We start from the raw sequence: 27,441 nt of genomic DNA, 5'->3' as shown, positions 1-27,441 counted from the left end.
TCAGAGGAATTTCCCACCCTGGAGGGCATGGGAAATGACAAGAAGGGACAAGAAGCGCAAAATGACACAGAAGGGGCTCTTTTGGCAAAATGGGCACCCATAGGTGCCTTTACCACAGCTGTGAATACAGCCCGCAGTAAAGGTGCACCGAATTTGTAAAAAGGTTCCAGCCATTTAAGGTAAGCTTGTCCCTGTAACAGAATTGTTCCAGTGCTAGTGAGAAAGGGGTACATTGTGTCTCCCCAGCACTCCACATAAGGTGCGGTGTGCTGGTTTCACCTAACAACATTTAGCGGGGATAGAAATAGCCTTTCTACCCTTGGGAACTGTAGTTCTCACAAGGTTAGCCAGAGAAAGTAAAAGGGGAGCCCAAAGTGCAAACCTGTAACAATAAAAATGTATATACCAAAAGTTGTTTGAGGATAAAATTAAAAGGACACTATGGAGAATCTTAAAAATGTCATCCATAAAAAGAGTAAAAGGATCTGTGAGTGTGGAAAAAGGTTCCCACTCACTGAGGTATAGGGAAAAATAATTACCAGTTCAGCAAAAAGTTCTGGGGTTCTCACAAGTGAGGTGATTTATCTCTAAAGTTAAAATCTTACCCCTTCTCTGATTAACTTCTGTGTATGTCTATATGTATTCTTTTGTGGTGACTATTGGGAATAACTGGACCTCCCTGCTAGCCTTCTTCCCTTCTGAGGTTATGTCTAATTACTCTGGTACAGCTACCCTTGGAAAATGTGGGCTTTACTTTTAGGGTGACACTGTTCTAACCTTATTACTCAGCCCTCACCAGAGGGTTGTACAAACATCTCTCCACCAGTCGTCCTATAGACATGGCCTCTGCCTGCCCATGAGTGCAGGACAGCAGGGGACAAAACTCGCCATTACAGATTTTTTTAATTGAGTGTCTGGCTGCTACCATGAATCCACATCAAGTGAAATCCCAGGAATGTTTGAATATGGCAGCTCCTGGGTAATTGGGCAGCTACTAAAGGTTTGAAAGTCTGTGCCCTTGTAATTAGAAAATGTGTGCACACTGCTCACCAGTTTCCTATTGATCTTAGGAGTCTAGTCTTATCTTTTTGATGTCGAACCCTGGCTGTTGGCGAGAACGTTCTGCCAGACTGTTGTGAAGAGGTACGTGAAGAAATTCTGCTGATCTGCCAAGACCCATCTGATGGTGAAGACCTGCCAGTGTCGGAGTGCATCAGATTTCTGGGTTCAGATAGAAGTGATCAACAGGCACTCCCTTCCCCTAACCTGGGTGGGACAGCCAGGCTGCAAGTCTGTCGGACCCCATGCTTCCAGAGAAAGCCTTACTGTTTGCCAGTACATTGACCATACATATGCAAGATCAACTGACCATGCACAGTGGTAAGACCGTGCTGGAGGTCTGTTACAAAAGCAAAGCAATAACCAAGAACCTCACTGAGACTTGGCATCGCGACTTGCCTGAACTGCTCTTGCTGGATAGTCACTACACTACCTTGGTATTGGAACTGCCCCATAGCGTAGTTTCTGCAGTTTGTTTTCCTTCGATATCAACACCATGTCCAGTGTGGTCTACATTCATAGCCCAAACCTGCAGAACCTTGTTGCCTCCACCTGAGGCCTTGCTGCCAAACAAAAGGCTTAAACTGCCAATGTTGACCTTTGACTTTGCCAAGTTACAATGTCTTCCTAGTTACCAGTCGGGACTAAGCTCTGACTGTTCCCGCAGACCTGCGGGATATGGCCCTAGCTTTAATGTTTGTTGTTAGTGCAGAATCAGCACCAGTATCTAGTTTTGCCAATCCGAAGCCGCTTGTTTCTTGCACGTTCCTATGCGAAACTAATCTTGGGTTGAGGCAGATCTGGATGCTGAAGTACGGAAGAACCTGTTTGACGTTGCTGATGACTTTACATCTTTGTGTGGACATTAGCTTTATTAAATGTTGTTATACTGTATGAAATGGTTCAGCAGAGATAAGAAGATGGCAAATAAAGTTTAGCATAAAAGGAGATGCTGGTAAACAGAGCATCATTTCCCCCTGATGAAAGTCCAGGCATTTTATGTCAATGAATGACAGAAACCTGCACATGTCAGGGTCTTTTGGTTGTATGAATTCTATGAATAATTAACTCTGCCAATTCATGCATATATTTTGCTAACTTGGGGTGTGTCTTTGTTTATTATTTTGATTAGGGACGTGCAAGTTCTTTTAATAATGAACTGTTCCAATTCATGAATAATTTTGCTGGGTTGGGTTCCCTTGTGTCGTATGCATTTTGGGATTTATTAACTGTGCAAATTCACAAATTATATATTGCCAACTTGGTGACAGGCCTTTTGGATGGATGCATTTCAGTTATTTTAACAAAGGTTTGTGAGTTGGTATTTTGTATCTTCTATTTTTGATATTGTTTTTGTATAATTTATGTAATTGATGAACTTCAATGGATTTATAAATAGGGATGAATGGAACCTAATTTTGGGATATTTATATGAAGTGAGTCTGAGCTGCAGAGGTTAGAACAAGACTAGAGTGCCATAGTTCTTTATATTTATTTGTACTGTATATTGAGCCAGTATGCTTCACCTCTCAGCCATCGCTACCACTAAGTGAGCCATGGAATGATTAAGGGAGACCCTGATGCTGAGCTGTGGGTCAGTGCCTCTCACTCTTTTGCGGGGAGACTCCATCGTAACAATGTACAGTCTTAAAAATAAAGCTATCTGAATCATCAATTTTCTGTAACCGGTGAGGTTTTAAAATGCCTTTTTACTTTGAGTTTAATAAACTGGCCTATTACAATGTTGCTTTGTTGTGAGGAGTGATGCTCATGTGATTTCCCTTGATACTGACACTATTCTTATTGTGTTTAAATCTTTTTTCTCCAGGCCATGGGAATCAATGATCTGTTGTCGTTTGATTTTATGGATGCTCCGCCGATGGAAACTCTCATCACTGCCATGGAGCAGCTGTACACTTTGGGAGCTTTAGATGATGAAGGGCTCCTCACACGACTTGGGCGCAGGGTAGGTTATCAAAAATGATGGGGTCCCATTTACTAGTAACCGTCTTTTATAAGCTTTGTTTTTGTTGCTTCTCCTGCTTGCCCCTTTTCAGTAAGGCAACCAACCCACAACTTTTAGCGTTTTCCGTTGTTTGTTGAACATTTCACACTGTTTTTAAAGTTCTATAAAGTATCCATTTTAATTTGTGGTGGGGTTCTGACTCTTTTGATCCAAAAACTACAGTAAAGTCACATAACAAATACAGTAAATACTAAAGTACTCCTACAGGAGGAAGCAAAAGCCTAAACTGTTCCATCCTTTATATAAAGAGGTACTAGGGCAAGAACTCTACTTCAAAACTTTCAAAGAACACACTTTTAAAAAGTAATACGTTTTAGAACACTAGCTAAGGTAAAGCTGACTCGCATGTATGGTTGATCTAAAGCATTACAAACCGATTTCTAATTATCCAGAAGACGTTTCCTATTGTACATGACCCTTTGCCTTGATGACAAAAGCACCACATTTTGTATCCAGTTTAGAATCTATGATTTTGTAATAATAAGGGCTTGGTAGCACAGTTTGCAGAGCTTAAAATTAAGATTGGATAAGCAGGAGCTACAAGCAGGCTCTGGGTATCCAGCGATAACCAGTCATCAGGAGCTACCACTGGGGAAACAAGGAGCTATTATGTTGCGTTGCACATATCTGACCTCCACATAAAATGCATGCATATAATTGTATCCATTATTTATAACCCCTTATGCTTTAGATGTCATATAGTTGTGCCCTAATGTTTGTTTATAGATTTCCGCAAATTCAGAGTTAAATTCATAGTTGTTAGTTCGCTGTAAGGTGGCCTGGGGAGCCAAAAGTAACTCCTGATAACTGTTGGTTGTAAGCTAACCAGGCTCTTCTAGGCTATAATCAAGAGCTAAATAGCTCCCCTCCATTTCAAAGCCTGAGTTTGTGGAACTTGGGTATATCTCAAGCCTGTGCGTTGAAAGGAATTGGGGGATCCTGAGGTAGCTGAAACCTAATAAGTAAGCCACAACATGTGAGGACTTCTGACCAGAAATGATGGAGGAAGTCACAGGACCTGAACATACGTAGAACATACTCTTCTTCTTCAACAGAGGTCTGCCTTGCGCAAATTGCCCCATTTTTTTATTAGCCACAATCCCCGACAAAGTGTGATATTTGGTGGGGAAAAAACACAATGTTCACTTTGTCTGGGGTTCTGGGTAATAAATTCTGGGCCGCTTGGCGCAAATCAGACCTCTGTGCATTACCACGGGTGTCCTCTTTTGGGAAATGCATGGGTTTCCCCGTTTTCCTTGCTGGCTTCGACACCCTAGGCCCAAATCTTTAGGTTGCCCACATAAACAAATTGTGCTGTGGCGAAAGGCTTGGGGTTACCAGCGGGTTACCCTTTTCCTTTTGCGCCCCCGGTAGGTGCACCCACACATGTGAGGTACCTTTTACGTCGGGACACCTGTAGGAACGCGAGAAGGTATGACATCTGTTGTTGGCGGCGTGTTTCAGTGAGCGGACACAGGGAAATGTCTCTGAAATTGGCTGGAAATGAAGACAATTCTCAGACATTTCGCTCTGGCAACCCACCGAAACACACTGCCAACAACACATGGCCTACCTTCCCGCGTCCCCACACGTGTCCTGATGAAAACGGTACCTCACATGTGTGGGTGCACCTACCGGGGGCGCAAAAGGAAAAGGGTAACCCACTGGTAACCCCAAGTCTTTTGCCACTGACCATTTTGTTCATGTGGGCAACCTACAGATTTGTGCCTAGGGTGTCAAAGTCAGCAAGGAAAACGGGGAACCCCATGCATTTCCGAAAAGAGGACACCCGTGGGAATCCACACATGGCCAAATTGGAGGGGCGGCCCATCTCATGTAGCCCTCCCCAGGGGCAGATAAGGGGGGGGGGGCTGTCCTGCACTCCTCCCTGGGCTCAGGTGTCCCTTCCTGGGAGCAGATATCTGGTCCCAGGGAGGGCTACAAGGGGTGCCCCCATTTCCCCTTGGGGTGAGGGGGAGAGGGCAACCCCCCATTTCTGTAAAATATATCCCTGGTGGCAAGTGCCCCCCCATCCCACCCAAAATTCCCTTTTCTTATTTTCATATTTTTTTTGCCCCTTCCTTGGGGGCAGATAATCAGCCATCTGCCCCCGGGGCGGGCCTAACCTGCAGGCCTCATCCTTTGGGGGGCCTGCACACTAATTCCTGGTAGCCCTCCCCCCACCCACTAATTGGATGGGGGGCCACCTCATGTACTCCTGCCTGGGGCCATAAATCTGCCCCCAGGGAGGGCTACAAGGGGTGGTCCCCCCTTTCCACTTGGTGGGGGAGGGCCACCACCATTTTACAGGGGCAAACAAATCCCAGGCCCCCCCATCCCCGTTCTATTTATTTTCTTTTTTCTTTTTGCCCTCCTTCCCTGGGGGCAGATGATCAGCCATCTGCCCCCAGGGTTGTGCACATATGTGCCCCCATGCTTTGGGAGCCAGGGGGGGAGAGAGGGACTGCTTACTTGAAGCAGATCTCCCCCCCCCATTTCACTAACTTTTCCATGATGGTCCAGTGGGTTGCTGGTCACGGATCGAGCGCTCTGCGCTGATCCGTGACCAGCAATGCATCATATACGTGGTGTCCTTGGAAAGGGGAGAACCTCCCCTTTGCAAGGACACCACTTTTTCCTATATCCCTGGTGGCCTAGTGGGCCCCAAATCCCCTCCCACCTCCCCCCGCCTTTTTTCACCCCTGGGGGCAGTGATCTGCCCCCAGGGGTCTCCAGCGCTGTGGCCCCCATGCTTACCTAGTAAGCAGCCCCCCTCCCCCTGCGTCACAAATGGATCTCTATTGATCCTGTGACATTGCTGCTCACGGATCGGGTGCCCTGCGCCCGATCCGTGAGCAGGAATGGCACACAATGGAGAATCTCCCCTATCCAACGATACCTGCCTTGATCTCCGGCTTGAAATACAGCCGGAGATCGAAGGTGACAAAGGGCACTCGCTTTCTTTCTTCACTGCAGCAGCCGAAAATGGCTGCTGCAGTGATTTTACTTTCAATTTCACACCGACGTGAAACTGAAGGTAATCCAGCCCCCCTGGCAGTGAGGGGGGACCTCCCCCTCACATAGCCCAGGGGTTGGATTACAGTTTTGAAAACAAGGTGCCAAAAAGGACAAGCTATCTCGTCCTTGGCACTTAAAGGAATGGTTCGCCCAAAAAATTTTATTGCCCAAAAAGATGGACAATAATCAAAAAAATATACTGCCACTTTTTTTTTTTAAAGTTCCTATGTAAAATTGTGAGCAATTGAAGATTTGTGAAATGGGTGCCCGCCTGTGCTCGCTTTTGCTTTTGCGGCACTAATGAAGGAAAAGCCAGCCAGCTGTAGTAAACAAAAGCTACCACTGGGTGGCTTTTCCTTCATTGGTGCTGGGACTCGCAGGACGGAGACCGGAGACTCCGTACAGGCAGAAAAGCTGCAGCTGCATCTCGGTAAGTGCCATTTTTTTTTTAAAAAGTACTAGCTGCGTTTTTTTTTTCTAAGTTTTCTGGGCTAGAGACGCCCGTAAAACTTAGAAATAAAACCGCAGCTTCAAAAACATTGTATTTATGTTTGAAAACGCTGCAGTTTTTCTTTCTAAGTTTCTCAGGCTCCTCCGAGGCGGCGGAGCCTGAGAAACTTAGAAAGAAAAACAGCACCATTATTGAAACGCAACCGCGTTGTGTTTCTGCCTGCCGTGGCTATCACTTTGGGTCTCCGGTGCTCCCGCAGGGGAGCACCGCAGACCCAAAGTGAAAGCCAAGGCAGGCAGAAACACAACGCGGTTGTGTTTCCATGCCGCAGTGTTTCTGCCTACAGCTGCTTTCCCATTTGGGGCTCTCGGGCTCCCCGGAGCCCGAGAACCCCAAATGGGAAAGCAGCTGCAGGCAGAAACACAGCGCGTTGTTTTCAGAAATGCTGCAGTGTTTCTGCCTGCCTTGGCTTTCCCATTTTGGGTTCTCGGCCTCCCCGTGGGGAGCCAGAGAGCCCCAAATGGGAAAGCAGCTGCAGGCAGAAACACAACGCGGCTGTGTTTCCATGCTGCAGTGTTTCTGCTTACAGCAGCTTTCCCATTTGGGGCTCTCAGGCTCCCTGTGGGGAGCCCGAGAGCCCCAAATGGGAAAGCAGCTGCAGGCAGAAATCTTTCTAAGTTTCTCAGGCTCCTCCGGCTCGAAAGAGCCTGAGAAACTTGGAAATAAAAACCCATGAAGGAAAAGCCACCCAGTGGTAGCTTTTGTTTACTACAGCTGGCTGGCCTTTCCTTCATTAGTGCCACAAAAGCGAGCACAGGTGGGCATCCATTTCACAAAATGGATGCCCCCATGTGCTTGATTTAGTAAATTTTGAGCTTCAATTGCTCAAAATTTTAAATAGAAACTTAAAAAAAAAGGTGCCAGTATATTTTTTTTATTATTGCCCATCTATTTGGCCAATAAAATGTTTTGGGTGAACCATTCCTTTAAGGGGTTAAACATTTATTAATTTAACAGTCAGTTGAATAATCCGCCTTCAGAAGGGAGCTATATAACAGTAACAAACAAATACACCCCAAAATACACACTCTTAGTTTCTCTAAATCAGCAAGTACCCATTTGGGATGGCACACAGACACTTCCTACACCCTCAGGGGACTTGAATAGCAAGGACACTGTGGACATTAATATATCACTGGTACATTTAGAGCAGTACTGAGATGGGTGTCAAAGTAAAGAGGTTTTAGAATAAGACAAGAGATCACACACATATTCTTAAGCAGGTAAGTTCCTTTAACACCCCAATGCAAAGTAAGTTAAGCCTTTCATTGAAGGAAGGTAAAAAAACACAACCAGCGAGGAGAAAAGTCATTCAGGGAGCCAGGCCAGCCAATGTCAATTGGGCAAAAGTCTAGGTAAGCTGAAGCACTTCTTGCAGGTAAGTAAAAGTCTTGCACAATGTTTTAGACGTCTCTGGGATGGCACACAGATTATTCCTACACCCCGAGGTGTCTTAAATAACTAGGACACTGTGGACATTAATATATCACTGGTACATTTAGAGCAATACGCAGTTTGATGTCAAAGAAAAGGGTTTAAGAATAAACCGAGGTTACACAAATATTCTGAAGCAGGTTAGTACTGTTGAACCCCCAATGCAAAGCAAATTAACCCTTTCCTGTAGGAAAGGTAAAACACAAAGTCAGAGGTAAGACGTGTCTTTCAGGGAGCCAGGTCAGCCAATGTTTAGCAAAAGTCTAGGTCAGCTGGAGCACTTCTTGAAGGTAAGTAAAAGTCTTGCACAATGTTTTAGAAGTCTTTGGAGAAAAAGTAGATTCAATGTAGGGCCACAAGCTGTGAGGCTTGCGAGGGGCAAAGCTGTAAGCAGATCTGCAAGGTTAACTAAAGCAAGTCTCAACTGAGAACAAGTAAGGCTATACCACAAGAGAAGTCTTCTTAAACTTTACAGTACCTTTTGGTTAGAAGAAATGGTTCCAGCTGGCTTCTGTTCCTGTGCAGCTCTGCAGATCCGGTTGTTCCTGTGCCTCAGTTGTGGTGACAAGAGGGAGGACTCCTGCACTAAAATGGGATGGTCAGCAACAACAAAGGACAAACTTCAATTCAGCGGCACTTCGTGGTTCCAGCTCCTTGCGTCTCAGTAAATAGCACCACTGCAGTCTCTCAGATACCACTCTGGACATTATCTGGGGTCCAGCACTCTGTTAAGGTGGCTCAGGCTTGGTCAGTCCTGCTCGGGTCCGACTTAAGTGATGCACTCAATTTAGTGTTCCTCTCCCTGGTGTTCCTCTCCCTGGCCAGCTCCGAGAGGATGTCCAAACGAGTTCACCTTGGAGTTGATTGTCCCACCAACTCAAGGTGAGAAGTCATCATGGTAGGGCTTCTCTAGTCGAGGTGAATTCGGAGCTTCAACACAGCAGCAGGTCTTCACCGGACAAACCAACGGTCCAGGAGTTGCAGCAGGCGTCTCTTCCAAGTTCTTCTTCGGATTCCTTTGTCCAGTGGTCGACTCTGCCTTCCAAGCCAAAAAGCCTCACCTTTTTAATGCAGGTTTCTCCCATTCATTCCAGCTTAGCTGTCAATCACTCAGAAGGGTGGCTGTCCTTGCCGCCGGACAGCCAGCCAATCACCTATGGGTGCATTCCTGTAACCATGGGGATTAAGCACAGGGAGTTTCAGGCACCTGCCTCACTTCCTGCCCCTGCCAGACACTCTGGAGTCAGAGGCGGGCTGCACTCGTGAATCCCGCCAAAGACAAAAAGAACAAAGGGACCAAACCTAGTTTGGCGCGCAGAGTAAATCTCAAGAACCACCTTTCCAGCAAGAAATGGCAAAAAAAGAAGACCGGGCCATTTTGACAAAATGGGCACCCATGGGTGCCTCACTGCAGCTGTGAATGCAGCCCGCAGTAAAAACACACAATGGTAGTTAAAAGTAAACCACTGCCACCAGCCATTAATTGTAGAAAGGGTAACATAAAATGTTACATTAAAAACTAGACAAAGGGGATACTAAGTAACCCCTCCACCACCCTATTGTAAGATAGTGTGTGCTGGGTCTAGACAGTTACAAAATGTAAGTAAAGTCAATTTCACTTCACTGCTCTTGGAAACAGTAGTTTCACCAAGAGAAGGTATTTAAACCTTTGGGAAATTTAAGAGACTTCCCTGTGCCACTGCACTGAAGGTGCTGTGTGACGCAATGTAAAGTTGATGCCTATGGAGTTTGTCCGACTCTACAACCAAAAAGAAACGGAGTTAAAATCATAGAAAAATACATGGAGTGTGAAAAAAGGGTCTTGCTCTCTCTAGGTTAAAAATTAAAAGTCCTTAATTCCAGCAAAAGTGCTGGGGGTCTCTAAGGTAAAAGGGAATTGGGACGTTTCTGAGAGTTCTCTAACACCCATTCACCAGGTAAACCAGGGTATTTATTCAGTGTATTTCCTTGTACCCAAAAAGGATAAGGATAATAATAATAATAATTGGATCTCACCATGCACTCTGTTAGACCTGCGCCCAGCGAAGAAGTATGTCAAACCTCAAAAATTCAGAATGACAACACTGCAGGAGGTAATCCCACTGCTGCTGTAGGGGAGTTAAATGGCCACATTGGATATGAAAGATGCATACTTTCATATTTCAATGTTGCCAGCTCAGGTTCATGATGGACGACACCCACTATCAGTTCAGGGTTCTCCCCTTCGGCATTGCCTCAGCTCCAAGGGTGTTCACTGAGGTATTGGCGGTAGTAGCGCTGCTCACCTGCGCAGGCAGTCTATCCCAGTCTATCGTTACCTCGACTACTGGCTCATAACAGGGGATTTGGATGGAACATGCCAAACAAATACCCAGAAGATGGTGGTAGTCCTCTTCAACCTAGGTTTTTCGATCAATGAGAAAATGTCCAGTCTAAACCCCAGGCAAGTCAGACAGTTTCTGGGGCTCTAATTCAGACCAAAGACTGGGATGTCTTTCCCTCCAACCAGACGGTTCAAAACATGCTGTTCCAAATCCCTCACTATGTAACCAGTCACCACCCCCGCAGTAAAAGCCACTTACCACAGACTCATCTCTGACTGGGTGGAGGGGCTCACCTTTTATCTGGCGGCGCACAGCCTGTGGCCCCACGCAATAGCATCCAAACATATAAACATGTTGGAACTGCTAGCAGTGTTCAAGGCCCTAAAGGCACACACACCTCCAGTAGAACACAGTTCTAGTCCTCACGGACTGTACTACACCCATGTATTACTTAAACAAGGGGGCACTCGCTCTCCAGGGCTGTCCAAACTGTCCCAGAACATATGGAAGTGGGCTCTCAAACTCAAGATGATCCTCCTGTCACAACATGTTCCAGGGGAACTCAATCTTCTGGAGGACATACTCAGCAGAGACTTCCCTCTACCTATAGAGCACGAGTGGGGACTGCAGGAGGACATTGTACTCAATGTCTTCGCAGACTGGGGCTTTCCAGGGGTCGACTTGCTTGCCACTCTGCAATGCCCAGGTTGCGCCTCCAGGTACCCTCAGAACCACTCCAAGGGGAACGGTCTTTGGATAACATGGTCCGGGAAATTTGTCTAAGCTCCAAAGCCCCCCCCCCCCCCCCCCCCCCATTGCCCCTGCTCAACAGCATATAGTGCACAAGATGTACCAAGACCCAATCAGGATAATTCTGGGGGCACTGATGTGGCCCGCCAGCCTTGGTTCTCCCATCTTATGGCAATGTCAGTCTCCCCTCCCAGGAAGCTGCCATGCCCATAAAACATGCTGTCTCAAGACCAGGGCGAAACACTACATCCGTGCCCTCAAACTCTCAATTTAGCAGGCTGGCTCCTAAGGTCATAGTTTGGGCACCTCAACTCCCTCAAAGATGTATAGACATACTCCGTCAACTGGACAATACACTTTTGGTGAATAGTGGAACACTTATTCCAGGTACAGTAAAAACCCATAACTACTTTTGTGATAACACACAGTTAACCTAAGGATGTAATATTCAATTATTTACCTTTCACAGAACTGGTAAATCTTCCTGACCTGGGCCAACCCCAAAACTTTTTGCTTTATCAGTGGGATATTTGTCCTTAATGCCTCAGGGAGTGGGAACCTTTTTCCACACTCACAGAATCTTTAACTCTTTTATGGGTGTCATTTTTTTGACTCTCCATAGGGTCTTTTTAAAGTTATCCTCTTTAACAACTTATTGGCAATACGTGCCTGTTGTTGCTGGGTTGCCCAAGGGGCTCCCCTTTTAACTTTCTTTTGCTAACCTACAGTTCCCAAGGGTAGAATGGATCTTTGGATCCCTTTTTACATTTTATTCTGTGAAGCCAGCACACCCATTTTATGTGGAGTGCCGGTGGTTACCTAGCAGCCCCTTATCCTACTGTCTCATGTAACATTTTTATGTTACCCTCACTGCTTTAAATGGCTGGTGGCAGTGGTTTACTTTTTCCTACCATTGGGTTTTTCTATCGCAGGCTGAACCCTCAGCTGCATTACAGCACCCATGGGTGACCATTTTGTCAAAATGGCTGCCGTCTTCTTTTTTCGCCATTTTCTGTTTGTGGGGTCTTGCTTGACTTTTACTCTGTGCGTTGAGACAGGTTTGAGCCCTTTGTTTGTCCTGCCTTTGACGGGCTTCAGCCCTGAAGCCCGCCTCTGGCTCCAGTGTGCCTGGAAGGGCGTGATTTATTTATTAACATTTTTAAAGCGCACAACAGCCCAAGGGCATCGTGGCGCTGTTACAGACAACGTTCTTAATTGCAATATACAAACTTAATTACAAGACGAATGCATAGTACATACTTGGTTACAAGAAAAGTGGGTGAGAAGAGTGGGTGAGAGAGCAGAGGGTGCTGGGGGGGAGAGGGTGTCCGAGTTAGTTGAATAGTGTGGTTTTTAGCACTTTGCGGAAAGGCTGAGAGAGAGGTCTCGGCTCTGAGTGTGTTAGGAAGGGCATTCCAGTGTTTGGATGCTATGTGAGGGAAGTGAATCCCCCCCGGCTTTGGCCCTTTTGAAGTGTGGTACGTGCAGTTGGTTGGCGTGGCAGGATCTTTGGGACGTGCTCTGGCAATGGTCTGTGAAAGGTACTGAGGGGCGGAGAGGCTTAAGCATTTGTGTGTTATGGTGAGGGTCTTAAAGGTGATCCTTTCCTTAACGGGGAGCCAATGAGAAGCTCACTTCGCCTACATGATTTGGTCTCTTTTTGGTATATTAAGTGCTGCTCTGAGGGCATTATTTTGGACTACTTGAAGTCTATTTAGGTTTTTTGTGGAGGTGCCTGCTAGGAGATCATTGCAGTAATCTAATTTGGCACCAATTGTAGCTCTAGCTATGGAAAGGCAGTTCTGGGTGCATAGGAATGGTTTAACTGCGTTTATTAGCTTGGTGATGTGGGCAGAAGCAGAGTCAATGGCGCTGACGTGTCATGGATAAGGTGGAGTCTAGGAAGACTCCAAGTGTCTTTACCGAGGGGGAGACGGGGATGATGGAGTTGTCTATGGAGAAGTCACAGTATTTTTGTCTGAGTTTGGCTAGTGGTTCTTTGGGGCCCATAAGGATAATCTCGGTTTTGTCTCAGTTGAGACATAGCCCATTGGCTGCCATCCATGCTTGGATGGTGGAGTATATCTGTAGGAGGGCTGCCGCGGCTTGGTCATATGAGCCTGAGAGGGGAGGAGTACCTGCGTATCATCGGCATAGTTGGTATAGGCTATGCCGAGGGAGTCCAGTTTGTCAAAGAGCGCTTTTGTGACCAGGTTGTAGAGGGTAGGGGCTGTGCAGGAGCCCTGGGGAACTAATGAATGGTGGATGGAGCTGCATTTGCCTGATCTGAAAAAACCTTCATTGCTCTTCCTTCTAGGAAGGATGTGATCCAGGAGGCGGCCTTATTGGTAAAGTGAGCTGCATGCATGAGATGAGAGGTGAGAATCTTGTGATCCACAAGATTGAAGGCGGCTCAGAGGTCTAGAAGTAGGAGCAGAGCTGGTTTACCTTTGTCCATAATTTCAGTTATTTGTTTTTTTAGGTCCAGAAGTGCGGTTTCTGTGCCATGTCCTTTGCGGAAACCTGATTGTCTTTTACCGACAATGGCGTTGGATTCGATGAAGTGTTGGATCTGGTTATGGGCTGCTTTGTCTAAGATTTTGAAAAGAAAAGAGACAGTGATGATGGGGCGGTAGCTGTTAGGGGAGTAGAGATCTAATGTGTTTTTTTTAGTATAGTAAAGGGCGTAGCCAGGCTGCTTTAATGCTGGAAGTGACAATGCCTGTTGTGAATTGTGAATGAAGCATTAATTAATGCCGTGATAAGAGGAGCCAAGGAGTCTGCACATTCTTAGAGCCAAGGAGTCTGCACATTCTTTAATGATGCTGGGAGGGCATATGTCTCCTTTGCACAAGGATGGTTAAAAGTGTGACGTCTCGGAATGAGAAGTTCAGGTCGTTGGATTATCTAGGTGGAGGCTGGGCGAGGGAGGGATGTCAAGCTTTGGTAAAGCTTTGAATTGTGCTTGTATTTTGTCTTGGAGTAGTTTTATTTTATTGAGCAGGGCTGCCTGTATGCTGGAGCACCATGCTTGATATTTAATGATCTCATCAGGGCAAGTTGAAGGGGTGATAAGGTCTCTGAAAATATCGAACATTTCCTTGGATTGTGAGTTGGCCTTCGAGATCCGTAAATTGAATGAGCTAGATTTGGCTTTAAAAATGGCTTCTTTGTACTGAATGGATAGCCTCTTGAATTCTTCCTTGGCGGAATTGCTAGGTTTAGAGTGCCATTTAGCTAAGGCTTTACGTTTATTGGTGCGTAGTGCCTGGAGTTAATCTGTGAACCAGTCGTTGATATGCATGGATTTTTTTCTCTTTTTTGCATTCGATTGGTGCTATGGCGTTGATGGCTCTGGTGAGGGTATCATTGTAGATTTGCGCAAGTGAGTTGGGGCCACTCGCGAACGGGGGCTTGAGTTAAGTGACATCCAGGAAGGGACTAAGGTTGTCCTGAGTTTTTTTTAAACTTCTAACATGGGCTGGGGAAGCATAAGTGAGTTTTAGTGGTCGGTGTAATAGGAATTGTGAATTGGATGGAATTATGGTCTGTCCATGGGTAGGTAGTATTGGAGATAAGGGTGGTAGAACAGTTAAGGTCTGCTACCCAGTCGAGGGTGCGGCCTTTGCAGTGCGTGGGGCTAGTGACTTTTTGTGTGAAACCCATGTCTGAGTTTCTTGGCTAGGACTGCGGTTGCTTTGTCTTTAGGGTCATTTAGACCTAGATTCAAGTTGCCGAGTAAGATGGTTTTAGTAGCACTTTTTAGGTTGTTGTTTAGTACGTGAAGGAGATGGCCTTGGAAAACCAGAGCTGTGCCTGGGGGCCTGTACGTGAGAAGTATATTTATGGTGCAATTAGGGGACAAGAACAGTTTGGCTGAAAGGTGGTCAGCGTTGCCTTCCCAAGGGTGGTTAAATAGCATAATGGAGAGCGCATCTTTAGTGATGCGCTACACCTCCTTTCAACAGCTGTCTGTCTTGTCATAGAATGGAGTATCCTGTTGGGAGGGCTAGGGAGATGGCTGGGCCGGACGTCTCATGAAGCCATGTCTCGGTGATAGCAAGTAGATCTAGGTTGTGAGTAGAGAAGAGGTTGTTGATCTCTGACGCATGGGCGGAGAGAAAGCGAACATTTGGGAGGGCACATTTCAGGGCAGGAGGTGGTGTCTTCTTGGTGTGGGGGGGGTGGGCAAGGTGCTGGGAGGGGGGCAGCTGGTCACCGGGGGGAGGGCAGGTTGACTAGTATCTTGGTTTTAAGTGTGCAGATGGCAGTAATAGGGAAGGGGGAAACCTTTGAGAAGTTGGCGAGAGTGATGTTACAGCCAGGGTGTTGGGGACTATGCCGTGGTTCTTCCCGTGGTAGTATAAGCGTGGTGGGTGCAGAAGCCCAACTTGAAGTTCCTCATTGGCGTATGCGTGACCTTAGCTTGGTGAGCCTGGATAGTAGGTGAGCAGGAGGGCAGGTTGTGGCACTGGGGCTCGTGGAGGTTGGGTCAGCTGGGATAGTGAACTGTGGGAAGGTGTTGGGGGGGTGGCGGGGGGGTTCATGTTAAAAGTTAGCAGTATAAATGGAGTAGAGTTTAGGTGGGTGGATAGGGTGAACACTAGTGCTAGCTGGAGAAGCCTGGTTATGGTAGAGCAATGTAGGTTCTGAGTTGTTTCCTTGTGTGAGGTCAGTGGGTGCGTAGAGGTATACATTGGGGAGGAGGGGCGCCTAGTGGACTAGTTGAGCGATTGTGTGAAATCAAGAAGCAATCATGGGACACAGAATGCAGTTTATGGGCAGCACAATTCAAAGGGCACAAAATGCAGTTTTAGTGCAATAGGTGGGCAGCACAATTCAGATGCACAAAATGTAGTTTAAGGCCACACGTGGGCAGCACATTTCAAAGGGCACAGGTGCAGTCTAGTGCAATAGGTAGGCAACAATTCGGAGGCACAAAATGCAGTGTTCATTCTATTTGCAGATTACAGCATAATTCAGGGCACAAGATACAGATGAGCAGTGGTAGGTGGCATAAATCAATGGGCAGCTTGGACAGTGGCTGAAGGGGGGGCCCCTTATATCAGGGACTTGGCAGGGCAGATATGTCATATGGATACATTCATGGTGGAAGGACAGAATCCGAGCATAGACCGGAGCAGGAAGGGCTCTGATATGTGCCGGAGCGAGGTGCTCTTTAGCCAAGACGTTGCCTTCGTTTATGGGCAGCAGGAGGGTGGTACGAGGAGTGCAGGCTGCAGGGGTGAGCTCTGAATGTGGGCTATATCGTGGATGAGTTTCGGAGGTATGGGAACAGTTGTAGAGGGACAGAAGGGTGGTACTCACATGAGTGGAAGGCGGTAGTAACGGGCAGCGTGTCCGGCCGACAGCCCCATATGGCCACGGACAGGCACAGACAGGCTCAACCCTTGGTGATGGCCCTTAGTGTGGTGGTGGCCCTTAGGATGTGAGGGAGGGTCCCAAAACTCCCCTATCCTTTGACTCTAGGAGTGCCTGAACGAAAGTGGTCCTGATTGGCTGGCTGGCTTGCTGTCTGAAATCCAGAAGAGGATGCTGCAGGCCCCGAACCGGTAGCTCCAGTTCAGCAGATGACGACATCGCTGCGGCGGACGGATCGCTGCAACCAAGTGCGTCCTCACCGGATGAGGTGTGGTTGTTTCATGCCATGGTCGCCAGAGCTTCCCCAGCTGACTGAAGAGACCAAGAAGGAGGAGGCCAAGAGGAAGGCCTAGCCCTCCTGAGGAATCCTTGCTTGGCCTGGGCCAAGCGGGATACGCTGGAGAAAAAGTACTGGCTGCGGAGTCTGCACCAAGTGCCTACGGTCGCAGCCATCACCAGAGTCTGTGGTCTTGGCAGCTGTGAGGAAGAGGTTGTCTAACCTCTCATCCTCGTGCTCTATGCCTCCGGACAGCGAGGGGAAGAAGTTGGATGCCGTGGGGAAGAAGGTAATCTACTCCGGCATCGACCATCAAGTCAGCCATCGCATTGGCGATCCTGGCCTTGTACGACAGGGGAACTGTGGTACAAGATGGCCCCGATTCTGGAGTTCCTACCCGATGACTAGTGGAGGCAATTGTACTCCACCCAGGAAGAGGATGTGGCGTTGGACCATGCCATCACAGTTGCCCAGGACATCACCGACACACATTTCCGGCAGATGGGGGAACGGTGTCTGCCTCAGTCATTGAGGCTGGCTGAAGGCAACCAATTTCCACCAGGAAGTCCAGATGAGGGTGTTGGATAGGCGCTTGAGGATAACCTCTTTGGGAAGGCCATCGACAAGTCCTTGCAGGCCATCAAGATGGGTATGGCTCATGCACTAGGTTCTCTCCAACAGCACTGCTCTTTCTTTCGCGCCTCCAGCAGAAAGTCGGGCAGATCGACGAAGGGGTTCAGTGGAGGTTCCTCGTCGTACCGTCAACCCTCACCGGTCTATGACTTAGGGGGCCTACAGAGTCCATTCCAAGGCTTTCGGTGGAGGTGGCTAGCACCGTCGTCGCCCCCAGGGTGGAACGCAGGCACCGAAGCAGGACTGAACCGGCCAGGACGTCGACCCCCACCCATGCATCCCGGTGGGAGGCCAGCTGGCGGGATATGTCCGCGAGTGGAAGAAGTTCTCCACCAACAGATAGGTGCTGGCCACTCTCACCCATGGACATACCCTGGAGTGCCAGGAAAAGTGTCAGCGGAACCCTCCAGTGACCCGGCAGGAGCAGCATATCCTCAGCTCCTGCCGGAGGTACGCCCCATGCTAAGAAAAGGGACGTTGGAGCTAGTTCCATGACGACTCTGGGGCTCGGAGTCTGCTCCAGATACCTCTTAGTCAAAAGGAAGACTAGCAGCTGGAGGCCCATTCTAGACCTGCAGCGTCTCCACAAGTACCGCAAGTCCCAAAAATTCAGGATGGTCACATGGCTGCACGTGCTCGGCCAACTGGAGGAAGGGAGACCTCTTGGCGTCGCTGGATCTGGAGGACGCATACTTCCACATCCCCATTCACAGGAAGCATCAGAAACTGCGCTTCATAGTGCATGGAAGACGCTACCAATTCAATGCCCTCTCTTTAGGCTGGAAGACTGCACCCAGGGTGTTTATTAAGTGCCTGGCGCCAGTGGCGGCCCATCTACATCTACAGGGGATACACGTGTACCCGTACCTTGATGACTGGCTCATCCAGGCCAAGTCAAACGAAGTAGCAGTCGAACACACAGAGAGGACCGTCCAGCTGCTGACGGGTCTGGGGTTCTCTGTCAATTATCCAAAGTCCTGCTTGACACCATCGCAGAGCGCACTGTTCTTGGGAGCCAGGCTCAACAGTCTCCTGCCTGGCGTCGCCCTCGGGAAGAGGGTAGCGGCCATACTGGGGAAGGTGCGACGGCTGTTGTGAATGAAGACCGCCACGGTGCAGACCATCAAGTTGCTGCTCGGCATGATGTCGTGCATCAGGAGTTTCTGGACGCTCGCTGGATACAAGCGTCCTGAAGCTTTGCAGACAGGATCCCTCTCGACAAGGAGTTCCGTTGGGCGATAAGGTCTTGGGGCGTCCACTCCGTCGCCCGAGGCACAGGTTTTTAAAAGCCCCTATACCAGGAGACGGCCACAACGGATGCTTCCTGTCATGATGCCTACCCCCGGGAACCCAGACCAGGTCCAGCAACCTATGGCGCCAGGCTCATATGGAGAGTCAGTCCTGGCGCCATAGGTACCAGGCTCATGGAGTAGAACCTAACTGATGCAGACTATGCTGCAAACTTACCTGATGCAGACCATGCTGCAAGTGCTCCAAGCCAAATGAGGCTTGGAAGGGACTATTTTACCTAGGGACTATTTTTTTACTCGGGAGGGGCTGGGGAGGAATACTTACCTGGGACTACTTTGGAGGCTATTTAAACCACGCCCGAAGAGCAGCACACGCTTCGTTTTATTCTGCATCCAGCAGCGTAACGCTCACCATGCCTGCAAGTCTGCATCCAGTCTTCTGCCACGCCCGCCTCGAGTTTGGAGCTCCTAGAAAAAGGGAGAAAGAAAGAGAAAAGGTTAGAACGAGAGCAATACCTTTGATCCTTACCTGAATTCCCGATCCATCGCGCCTTCGAGCTGGAAGAAGTTATTTTATGCGCGTTGCCTCGCCTGCAGCAGCGGCACGCTGAACTCACCGGCCTTCGCAGCATCTTCACATTCCACCGCATCCTCCTGCATGTTACCGCCGCATTCCGGCACCGAAGGATTAGACAAGAACAGCAAGGTGAGCCAAGGGAATACACAGAGGAATATTAGTAACCCCCCCCCCCCCCATAGACTTACCTGATTTTATCACCGGGGGTACTATTCCTCTTCACGGGTCAGCGCAGCTTCCACTGCATCTTCGCCGAACCCCGGCCCCTAAGGGGAAACAAAAGGACAGCAAGGTGAAACAAAGGGACTATCAAGGGGAACCCTCCTCACCACATTAGACTTACCTGATTTTACCGCCGGAGGTATTATTCCCCGAGACTTCATACTTTCTCTCAGTGCCTGAATAAGGGAGAAAGCAACAGGTTACATATTGACATTATTTATCGAACTGTGTTGGAAATACAAATCCTTACCAGAATATTACCGGTTGCCACGAGGAACTCTTCACTAGCATCAAGCTGCAATCTGCAAGGAATCGGACAAGAGTGAAAGTCAGGCATTTGAACTCTTACGAACTACATACTTTTCGGAGTCAATATTGTTCTGGAACTCACCAATTCCTTCGAGCCAGTGAAGCAACTGGTTATCAACGCGCCCCTGCGCTCAATGCAGGATGGAGATCTCATCTTTTCAAATCATCAGGTGAGACTATAAGAGGGGACATCAAAGGTGATCCGTGGGGAGAACAGCGGGGGTCGGGGGGGGGATTTACACTCCACGGGTGGTTAATTCCCTTTCTCCATTTGCAGAAGAATATTCCTACGGGTCAAGCAAACGAAGCTAGGTGGGCCAGTCCAGTCCGTCATCTCGGCCCTATGCGTCACGTTGGTGGAGACCGCAGCTGTCCAGTTCAGATCGACACCACTGTGGGAGCCAGGTGAGCGTAACACTTCCCTGGAGGGCTAGGGAGCCCACACCGAACATCTGCACACCAGAGGCCTGTGGCTTCCGGAGGAGAAGGATCTCCACATGGGGGACGTGGCTTTGCAGCCATCCAGTGAGGACGCCTTCTCAGAGAGCTCCCGGTGATCCGTACATATCCGAGCCCGAACACATGGATCCTGTGGACACGGGCCTATAAGCAATCTAAAATTGGACGGCTGAGGCACCCCGGCACAATCGTGCGCAAACATAACTCAAATCGGACTGATTGAGCCCAAGAACAAGGTTGCAACATTCTAGGACCTTGCCGGAGATGAAGAGGCAAAATGGCGACGGCTGTGGGACACAAAGGAAAACGGGACGGCGGAGCACTAGCAGGCGAGGCATGATCACCTGAAAGAACACTGGACTCGGCCCCGACTTGGCCTGAAAGGACGTGGTGACAATTGAACCAAAGGAGCACGACGCCAGGGAGGAGCCGATTGGGTGCGTTACAAGCTAGCCCGCTCTGAAGAGCCCCGCCTGACGGGACGACCTCCACAGCACTGCGGGCGTTGTCCTGTACGAACGAGCGGACCCGGGCTGACTCCTGCTGGGGTCTGCTCCCAGCGTGCTGACAGTGCGTGCAGGCGGCGGATGAGGGGCACCGCTCGCAACTGTCCAGCTGACTGCCTGTCCCCTGCGCAGTCCGCTATACGGAACGTGGGCGGCTAAGGGACAACAATGTAGCAAGCCCTGAGCCGCAGGAACCGAAATAGATGAGAATGTCCCGCCTCTACACGCCGGCTGGGCCAATATGACCGCAGTGAGATGCAACTCCCTCAGTGTCACACAGGGAAGTGACCGCCAACAACGCAGAGGATAAGCAATAAACTACGGCTGCACAGCATGGTGGCAGCAGCGAGCGTAATACTCGCCACGTGACCTAAGTGTATGGAGGAAGATGAAACAAGCCAGACATAACGTGGAACGATTGGAGCACATAAGTGCAGACGCCCCTGGTGGCAGACAGGCACGCCAGAGGTTAGCAGATCCTGCTCTTTCCCAATCTCCAAGCAGCAGCACAGCGCTGGTTGATGAAACCCGACCATGGGAACCAGAGAGAGCACATCACTGGGGGCACAGGACATAAAAGCACCCGTTAAATACAGCCAGTGCCACATGCAGGGCTGAGATGTAGCCCGGGCACAAAGAAGGCTGGAGTAGCACACACGCACAAAGATGCGCAGCTCAGCGCATCTCGGGAACCACGCACAGGTAACCAACCACACAACTGGGAAGTAATACTCCCTCCGGAGCAACACAGAGTGTGGATCGAACAGAGACCCTGGGGGAGCGGTTGCCACGAGATGGCTAAGACTGGAACAAAACAGTCAAAGGACATTGAATGCCATATCGGGTATGGAACCACCCCACACCCTGAGAGAAGCACTTGGACCTGTGCCGGCGTGGGAGGTGCCCCCCCCCTACCCCCCCCAGAACAAAATCCGGTACCAGATTAGGGAGGTGCAGACACAGAGCATCTTGTCCCCAACCACCGGATACCGTAACGCTAAGATCCAGAGCTATGGCACCTAAGCAGCCCAAGTCAATGGGCAAACAATCCACAATGGAGGACTTTACCAAAACGCCACAAATAGCGGAGGGGACCAGGAGCAAAGAGAGGAGTACCCAGGCGAACACATCGCCAGCATGAGTGGAACAACAGATCCTTGAAGCCATTGCAGACTTGAAAAAGACATGGGAGACAAAACTAGAGACCGCCATGGCCACACTTAAGGAATCGCTAGTATTCCAAATAGATGCAGTACAAGTAGACGTCACCTTACTACGGCAGGATGTAAGAACAATTGCGGAACGAACAAGCGTGCTGGAGAAAGAGGTGGGATCAAACACCGCCGCCCATACGCTACACGCCTCGGAGATCCACGCATTACGGCAACAAGTAAGCAACTTGGAAAACAAGGCTGAGGAAGCTGAAGTCTACGCACGGAGAAACAACATACGTGTCGTAGGAGACTGCGTGAGACGGGTCTCAGATACATGTTGATGTATCCGGCAAAGCTGAAAATGTTCCACAAGAACCGAGCAATATTTTTTGAGACCTCGGAAGATGCAACAGAACTGTCCAACTGGGGCAGATGATCAGAAGAAGAATGATGTGGAGTGACGAGAGATCGGTTCCGGATGCAGAGGTGCTGTATGACACTGACAGTGGGACTTGATTATAGACCATAGATATTAGACATAACGGGCAGAATAAATGTGGCACAAGCGCGGGAGGTACTGAGAACTTGAACCCACACCCCAATCAGATAGGTTAGTCTGGTCACTGGTAGTACAGTGACCCCCTCCTGGGCTCCTAGCACCGGCTTAGCCAAGATGGGACCAAATGCAGGGTCGCCTGAGATCCAGGGATGGAGCTGGGCAACATTTGGGGATGGGAAGTGAGGTGGGTGGGAAGGGAGTTGGGGAGTTTGTAGTAGAATTAGTTAGGGAACGAGCTTACGCCCACGCGCTATCGCGCATGACATGCATGAAGAGGAGGGATAAGAGCGGGACGAGATACGGCTGAAAATGGGAGACCTTAATACAATAGCCTGGAATGTCAGAGGGCTGAACAGTTATTTAAAGAGGAACATGGTAATGATGTACTTGAAGAGGCAGAAGATAGACATAGCTCGATTACAAGAAACCCACCTTACGAAGGACAAACAGGAAGTGATACGGTGAAAATGGAAAGTGATTACTATTGGGGCAACATACTCGGCATATGCTAGAGGGGTAAGACCCAGATGGGAGGACGGTGGCAATAAGGGGACTAGTCGAAAACAAGGAAGTGTGCATAGGTAACACATATGCCCCTAATCAGGACACCGTAGCATATTTTAAGACGCTGTATGGCAAGGTCAGCCCATATATAGGAGGGGTAGTCCTATCGGGATGTGATTTTAACTGTACGCTAGACCCAAGGATGGATAGATCAGATGGTAAACAATGCAAACCCACCCCGGCCGCCAAGACTCTGAGGAGTCTGGTGGATGAATTCCAACTTGTAGATATATGGAGATTGTGTCACCCGCAAGACAGACACTATTTGCACTATGCGGCCCCACAAAACCTATACACCAGGTTAGATTACATGTTAGTCTCTTCAGATATAACTGGAGAGATAGTGCTAGCAGAATATAAAGCAAGGGTCCTCTCTGATCACTCCCTGCTAACCCTGGCATGGCAATACTCACCACCCAGAGCGAAGATCCCCACAAGGCGGCTCAGAGCTGAGGCACTGAAAGACGCAGCGCTCAGAGAAGACTTGAGAGAAGACATGGTGGAATATTTCGAGAAGAATACCGGAAGTGTAGATTCGGCTGGCACCCTGTGGGAAGCCTTTAAGGTGGTGGTGAGGGGATCGGCCACATCCAAATCTAAAGGGCTCCAAAGCGGAATAATCCAGGAGCTACAGAAAGCCGAGGGGGAGATAGAAGCAATCGTGAATAAAGGAGACAGCTCCCAGGAGACGGCTGAGACCATAAACCAGTTACAGCAAGCATGTAGGGGGTCACTGGGAGAGACTATGTAACCTGAACTACAGGAAATATATAGAAAGGCAACATGCAGGAGGGGATAAGCCAGGAAGACTGCTTGCATGGCTATATAAAAAGGAAGTGCCCAGACAAACCATTAGAGCAATAAAAGGGAAAAATTGGCAAATACTAGATACCCAAGAGGGAGTGAATACAGGGTTCCTTGAGTTCTACCAGCAACTGTACAGAGATGACGCAGGGGGTGAATGGAGCGAGATAGTAGAAATTCTAGAGGACATAGGTTTGCCAAAACTGAACGCGGAAGAGAAAACCTAAAGGCCCCACTTACTCTGGAGGAATTGGAAGCAGTAGTCAAGCAACTACCTACATGCAAGGCCCCGGGATCAGATAGACTCCCTAGCGAGTTTTATAAAATATATGGGTCGGAATTACTCCCCCCCCCCCCCCCCCCCCCCCGTTGCTGGACATGCTGAACGAAGCATAGGAGACCGGGAGGTTACCGGATTCGCTCAGGGAGGCAATTATTGTCCCGCTCCTCAAGCCCAACAAACCCAGCACAGACTGCGGGTCATATAGACCGCTATCCATCTATCCATGCTTAACCAGGATAGCAAGATCCTAACGGCGACGTTGGCCAACAGACTAAGACAAGTTATAGGTAAACTCATACACCCAGACCAAACCGGCTATGTGCCGCATAGAAGCATATCTGACAATCTTAGACTGCTTCACCACGTCATAGAGAAATCGGAAGGTGAGACACAAGATGTAGCAATCGCATCACTGGATGCGGTGAAGGCCTTCGACTCAGTCAGATGGCCCTGGCTGATGGCAGCCCTGAAAGAATACGGAATGGGGCCTGGGTACCTAAAATGGGTCAAATTGCTGTATAGCTCCCCGCTGGCCAGGGTTAAGACGAGTGCGACCGTCTCAGACAGGTGGCAGCTCAGCAGGGGCACCAGACAGGGCTGCCCTTGGTCCCCGATGCTATATATCCTCGCGATATATTTAAGACAACAATATGAAATGTTGGGGATTAACACGAAGGGGGGACCTCACCACACATCACTGTATGCTGATGACATACTGCTATACCTGAGATACCCAGAAGAAAACTTAAAATATATCCTAGAGGTGATGGAAAGGTTTGCAACACTCTCTGGGATTGCAGTTAACCCCATGAAATCGAGCCTGTTCCCGCTGGGTAGATACACAGGGATCCCGCAAGAGAACCTACCAGTACTGCAAATACCTTGGAAGATTAGATCCTTTAGATACTTGGGGGTTGACATTTACCATAGGGTGGAGGATGAAAACACACAACACAGAGAAGGCATTATCACACTTGGAGAATAGCATGAAATTCTGGCCAAAGCTCCCCCTGGCTATGATGGGGAGGGCGTCACTGTTAAAGATGGTCGCACTGCCCAGGCTACTGCATTTTTTTGTGAATATCCCCTTTGCAATACCCAAGCGTTTCTTTAGCAAACTACAGAGCCTATCTAGAGGCTTCATTTGGCACAACACCAGGAACAGGATAGCCTTGTGGAAGCTGCAAAACACACATGATAGGGGGGGGTATAAAACTGCCTAACTTTTAGATTTACTATTTGGCCAGTCAACTACAGTATGTGGCGAAATCGCTGTCGGAGGACCCTACAGTGGAATCCAGATTGTTGAGAGCAGAATGCGCCCCATTTTTCCTGAAGGAGATAATATGGGTGTCCAGGGCAGAAATCGGGGGACGATGTAAAATGCTGAGAATAGGATGGGAGATATGGCACAGGGCTTGACGGGCCATGAATAACCTGACCCCATGTTCACCGCAGGCACCACTAGTGACATTACTAGGAGTAGATGAGCAACTAAGGAAGACGATGCTCAAGCATTGGGAACCGGTGGGCATAGCAACATTAGGAGACTTGTGGAAAGAAAGAGAATTAATTAATTTTGAGAAGCTAGTGGAAGACACCGGTCTGCACCCGGCACAATATATCGCCTATACCAGGGTAATACGGGGGGGGGCAAAGGAAACATGGCCGGAAACGGTGCTGGCCGATCAACCCGACGAAGCTGTAGAGACAATTTATGATGTCTCGGAAGGAGGACATGAAGTCTCCCGAATCTACGACCTTTAATGTCCAGGGTGGGTGAGGAGGTGACATAGTTGAGACGGGATTGGGAAGATGAAGTGGGGAAGCCCATGCACGATAGACTATGGGAGAGAGCCCACAGATATCAGAAAAAAGTGTCCAGGAACGCGAGGCCGCAGCAGATCCAGTTGTACATAACCCACAGAGCGTATATGACCCCACAGAAGATCACCAGGTTTAGGAATGTGGGAACACAAGCATGCCCTAAACGCGGGGAGGACGACGCGGGGATGGTACATATGTTCTGGGCATGCCCGGAGATCTGAAAATTCTGGAGCAAAGTCACCCACCGGCTGACTGAGGGAATCCAGTTGGACGTGGAATCTGTATGGGCTTGTATGGTGGGAGGCTTCACAAGACCTTGATACCTGAGGCACGTGAGCAAGTTGAAGGACTTGGCCTACATACTGGCCAAACGTAGAATTGCCATGGGCTGGAAAGCAAACCACAGACCAAGAATAGAGGTGTGGTGGCATGATCTACTTAAATGGGTGGATGCTGAGACAGTGGCATGGTATGAGGTGGCCAGCAGGGGAGGCGAGGAGGAAACAACGGCTCTAATGGCCTGGAGGCACTTGATAGCTACTCTACCCGGGTCTACCCCAGATCGCTCGGATGATCAAGACTCCTCGGCAAATACCGACGAGGCAGAACCTCCGGGGAAAGCTGAGGTGGGAAGCGGGGGTGATTAAGCTAGAGTTAAGTGGGGGGGTGGGAAAGAAGAAAACAGTGACCACTTGGAAGTAATGTGGCAGACGCTTGATAACTGTGACATGCACTGTTGGATTGCATAGGTTTATTGGTTGTTGTTGGTTTTAAAATAATTTTTAAAAAAGAAAGAAAAAAAAGCATCTCTGCATCAATATCCTGGAGCTGCGGGCAGTGTTCAGGGCCCTTAAGTCATTCCTTCCATCCCTGAAGGGCAAAGTGGTGACGATCTTCACGGACAACACCACCACTATGTTCTACATCAGGAAGTAGGGGGGCACCCGATCCCCAGTGCTCTCCAAAGAGGAGCAGGACTTGTGCCACTGGGCCGTCGATCATGAGATGTTCCTCGTCCCCTTTCACCTGGCGGGAGTCAAGAACACCATCGCTGACTCCTTCAGCAGGGAGCTGCGCTCTTGCTACGATTGGAAATTCGGCAGGACCAGGTGGACCACATCGTCATCAAGTGGGGCAGGCCACAGATCGATCTGTTTGTGATGGTGGCAAACTCCAAATGCCAGAAATCTGCCAGCAGGTTCCACCAGCTGAGGAGCATGGGGGACGCGTTCTCCTTCCTGTGGGAAGGCCTTTTTCTGTATGCGTTTCCCCCCTTGTCTCGCCTGCTGCGTGTCACCAGTCAGCTCAAACCGTGCCAATGCAGGATGACACTCCTCGCACTGGCGTGGCCGAGGCAGATTTGGTACCCGGACCTTCTCGAGTCGCATCCGGTCAAGCTGACGGTGGTCGCGGATCTGCTCATCCGAAAAGGAGGTGCAATTCTGCATCACGACCCAGGATCGCTGAGCCTGCAGGCTTGGCTCCTGCAGCCCTAGAGTTTGGAAGATACGAG

General features: G+C 49.1%; 1 protein-coding gene across 1 annotated transcript in view; it reads left to right on the top strand.

Annotated features, from left to right (window-relative positions):
• DHX8 (DEAH-box helicase 8) overlaps positions 1-27,441 on the top strand; it is a 429,571-nt gene that overhangs the window by 363,947 nt on the left and 38,183 nt on the right. The window contains exon 19 of the mRNA XM_069634412.1: positions 2,888-3,025. Within this exon, the coding sequence (XP_069490513.1) occupies positions 2,888-3,025 (138 nt within the window). The remainder of the gene's footprint in view (positions 1-2,887; positions 3,026-27,441) is intronic.

Source organism: Ambystoma mexicanum, chromosome 13 (genome assembly GCF_040938575.1).
Source record: "Ambystoma mexicanum isolate Mex_15411 chromosome 13, UKY_AmexF1_1, whole genome shotgun sequence".
NCBI classification, from domain to species: Eukaryota; Metazoa; Chordata; class Amphibia; order Caudata; family Ambystomatidae; genus Ambystoma; species Ambystoma mexicanum.
Note: the sequence above shows the minus strand (reverse complement) of the source record. Positions and strands in the feature narration are given on the sequence as shown.